The sequence below is a fragment of the Parasteatoda tepidariorum genome, chromosome X1 (genome assembly GCF_043381705.1).
Source record: "Parasteatoda tepidariorum isolate YZ-2023 chromosome X1, CAS_Ptep_4.0, whole genome shotgun sequence".
Classification (NCBI taxonomy): domain Eukaryota; kingdom Metazoa; phylum Arthropoda; class Arachnida; order Araneae; family Theridiidae; genus Parasteatoda; species Parasteatoda tepidariorum.
The window spans coordinates 79,958,844-79,961,831 of NC_092214.1; the positions used below are offsets into that span (position 1 = coordinate 79,958,844).

The 2,988-nt window shown below is 37.9% G+C and overlaps 2 protein-coding genes across 2 annotated transcripts; both read left to right on the forward strand.

Annotated features, from left to right (window-relative positions):
• The first annotated feature begins 457 nt into the window (after positions 1-457).
• LOC107442470 (uncharacterized) lies at positions 458-1,021 on the forward strand. Its single transcript, XM_016056046.2, has one exon. The coding sequence runs from the start codon at positions 458-460 to the stop codon at positions 1,019-1,021; it is 564 nt and encodes a 187-aa protein (XP_015911532.2).
• A 769-nt stretch (positions 1,022-1,790) lies between these two features.
• LOC107442469 (52 kDa repressor of the inhibitor of the protein kinase-like) lies at positions 1,791-2,720 on the forward strand. Its single transcript, XM_016056044.2, has one exon. It carries the CDS (start codon positions 1,791-1,793, stop codon positions 2,718-2,720), a length of 930 nt encoding a protein of 309 aa, XP_015911530.2.
• Positions 2,721-2,988: the final 268 nt, after the last annotated feature.

Consider the following 2,988-nt stretch of genomic DNA (forward strand, 5'->3'; position numbering starts at 1 on the left):
GCCTCCCTTGATTGCCATTGATACTTCTTAAACGCCTCGCAGGAGTTAGGTGGGGCTGTGCTACCACAACTCTACTTGATACCTATAAGACTTTTATAAAACCTGTCATGACTTACTGTAACGCTCCTCTTATTACAGTATCTGAGGGAGGTATAAATAGACTGGAACGACTGCAAAAGAATGCACTTCGTCTTGTCACCGGTGCTGTCAAGACCACACCTATTGACGCACTTCTATTATAAACCAATGAATTCCCTATGCAATATGAAATAAAGAAATCAGCTTTGAAGCTTTATCAGAAACTAATTCGCCTTCCTCATAGCGATATGTTGACCAAATCTGAACCTCGTAGTCTGAAGACTCAGGACGGCTACTTTCAATCTGTATTAAAAGTGATGGATGAATTTGATATACCTTCCCGGATTGAACCTTTGCTTTGCTTCCCCCCTTAAATCCTATGGAAGCTAGCAAAATATTATATCACCTGGACCTTGTGAATCATGTCTTAAAAGCCCAGGATTGTGCAGCAGCTTTGTTCAGCGCGGGGATGGAGACTATCCACAATCGTTTTCCTCTTGAAGCATGGTTGCACGTATACACAGATGGCTCAAAGCTTGAGATGGATGGCGTTGCCGGTGCTGGTATTTTATGTGAGCATTTCTCCCGCTATCTTTCATTGGGAACAGCCAAGACCGCTTTTGATGGTGAGGTTGAGGCAATCAAAGTAGCTTTAACTCATTTAAATGCTCGTCCTTCTCTTTTCTATCAAGCTGTCATCTTCTCGGATTCCCAAGCTGAGATTCTGGCCATTTCCAACTACTCTCAAGCCCCTAGCTCTTTGTCCATTGTGAAATGTAGATCTTTAATGACAGAGATAGGTGAAAAACGTAAAACGATTGCCTTACAATGGATCCCATCCCACTGTGGTATCTCTGGCAACGAAAAAGCTGATGCACTGGCCAAAAAAGGTTGCTTTATTAATCAAGCCCCAAATAACTTGGTCCACTTCATTAATGATTAATCATGCAATTAAGACAACACATATATCATTGCTAAAAGAACGATCAAAAGAAAAATCGTGGGGAAATGACATCTTTAATCTCCCCGATTGCCCAAGAAGCAGTGCTGATGTAGCTGCCTTTCGTCTTGCTACCAAGCATGATTGCTTATACGACCATCTTTTCCGTCTTAAAATAGTGGATAATCCTGCCTGCCCCCTCTGCGCAGTGGTACGACGATGAATGCTGGACATCTTCTCAACTGTTCAGTACTCACAAAGAACTGCATCTACTCCCGATACTGGGAGGCCAGAGAACTTTTGTTCAATTTAAGTTCTTGAATTAATTTTTGTGTTTGATGTTTTGCTTTTGTTTTTGCATTTGTATATTTCATCTCTTTCTGTATTTGTATTTTTGCTTTATTTTGATCTCTGTACGGCGTTAGGATAATGTCCGCATCGCCTGCTGCATTGGAAATGAAAAAAAATGTTTCAAAAATTGTCGGACAAGGCTTCGACGGAGCATATCTGCAATGCGAGAGGACTTTAACGGTGTTCAAGCAGCCGTCAAAGAATTACACCCAACAGCTATATATGTGCATTGCTCCTCACACTCTCTGCAGCAATTAGTCACTCTTGTAGTATTCAAGATATTAGAAACTGTGTTGGCACAGTTAAAACAATAACAAAATTCATCAAATCGTCTGCCAAAAGAACAAAAATTTTAGAAGACATCATCAAAACGAGTTTTGAAAAATTCAAAAAAATAAGATCTTTTTGCGAAACATGATGAATGGAAAACCATGATGCAATCATTAGATTTAAAGAGCTTTATCCAGAAATAGTTCAACTTCTCGAAGAAATAAAGGCTTCTGGAAACTGCGATGCTTCCTCTAAAGCGGACAATCCTATTTCTTCTATCACTAAAAGTGAGTTTTACATTACTTTACTTGTTTGTAGCGATATTTTTTCTGTGACTCTCCCACAGAGCAAAGCACTCCAACAAATTCATCTAGATTTGAATGGGGCTTTGATACATGTAAAATCAATAAACAACACAGTTCTAAACAAAAGAAAAAATGCCGAGTTTGAATTTCAAAAGCTATATTCGGAACTCCTTAATACTTTCACATGTTTGGATCTAGATGTAAAACTTCCTAGATTGGCATCCTATCAAAATCACCCTGGCAATATAAAAAATCAGAACACAGCTCCAGAGCAATACTTCCGTCAAAATATATACATTCTTTTTTTAGATTATTTCGCTGCCCAACTGATTGAAAGATTTTCGAAGCACAAAGATACTCTTGCATATCTCAATAAAGTGTTACCTAAGTATTGTGTGAACGTTTATAATAATTTATGCAATTTCCGAATCTACGAAGATTTCATTGACATCGAAAACCTCATGGGAGAAATGGAAGTATGGGCATCAAAGTGGAACCTGCGTGAACCCCTTAGTAGACCAGATACGGCACTTTCAACAATGGAAGAATGTGACAATATTTTTTTCCCAAACATTTATTGCTTGTTATCAATATTGGCTACGTTGCCAATCACCACAGCAACTGCAGAAAGAACTTTGTCTACTCTTAAACGAGTACAAACAGCAATAGGAAATGCTACTAAAGAAGAAAGGCTAACAGGGCTAACTTTATTAAGCAGAAAGGCTAACAAGGCTGACTTTATCAAGCATATTTCGGGATCTTCCGGTTTGTCCTAAAAAAGTAATCAAAAAATTTTCTTCAAATCCCTGTCGCATGTCTTTGTAAACTTTGTTTACAAATTGATTGCAATTATTATGTAATATTAATTGAAAAATAATTATTATGTAATATTTATTAATTACTAGTTTAACTTTTGCAAACAACGAAATAAACAATATTTGTTACAATGTTTTTCCCTACTTTGCATGTCTGAAACTGTCCTTGCTTCTTACCATACCCCCCCCCCTCCGAAAAAATATCCTAGCTACGGCCTTGCTATGTGAT

What these genes read in the sequence shown, in the direction of transcription:
- LOC107442470 (XM_016056046.2), top strand. Translation starts at nt 458, where the DNA reads ATGGAAGCTAGCAAAATATTATATCACCTGGACCTTGTGAATCATGTC.
- LOC107442469 (XM_016056044.2), top strand. Translation starts at nt 1,791, where the DNA reads ATGGAAAACCATGATGCAATCATTAGATTTAAAGAGCTTTATCCAGAA.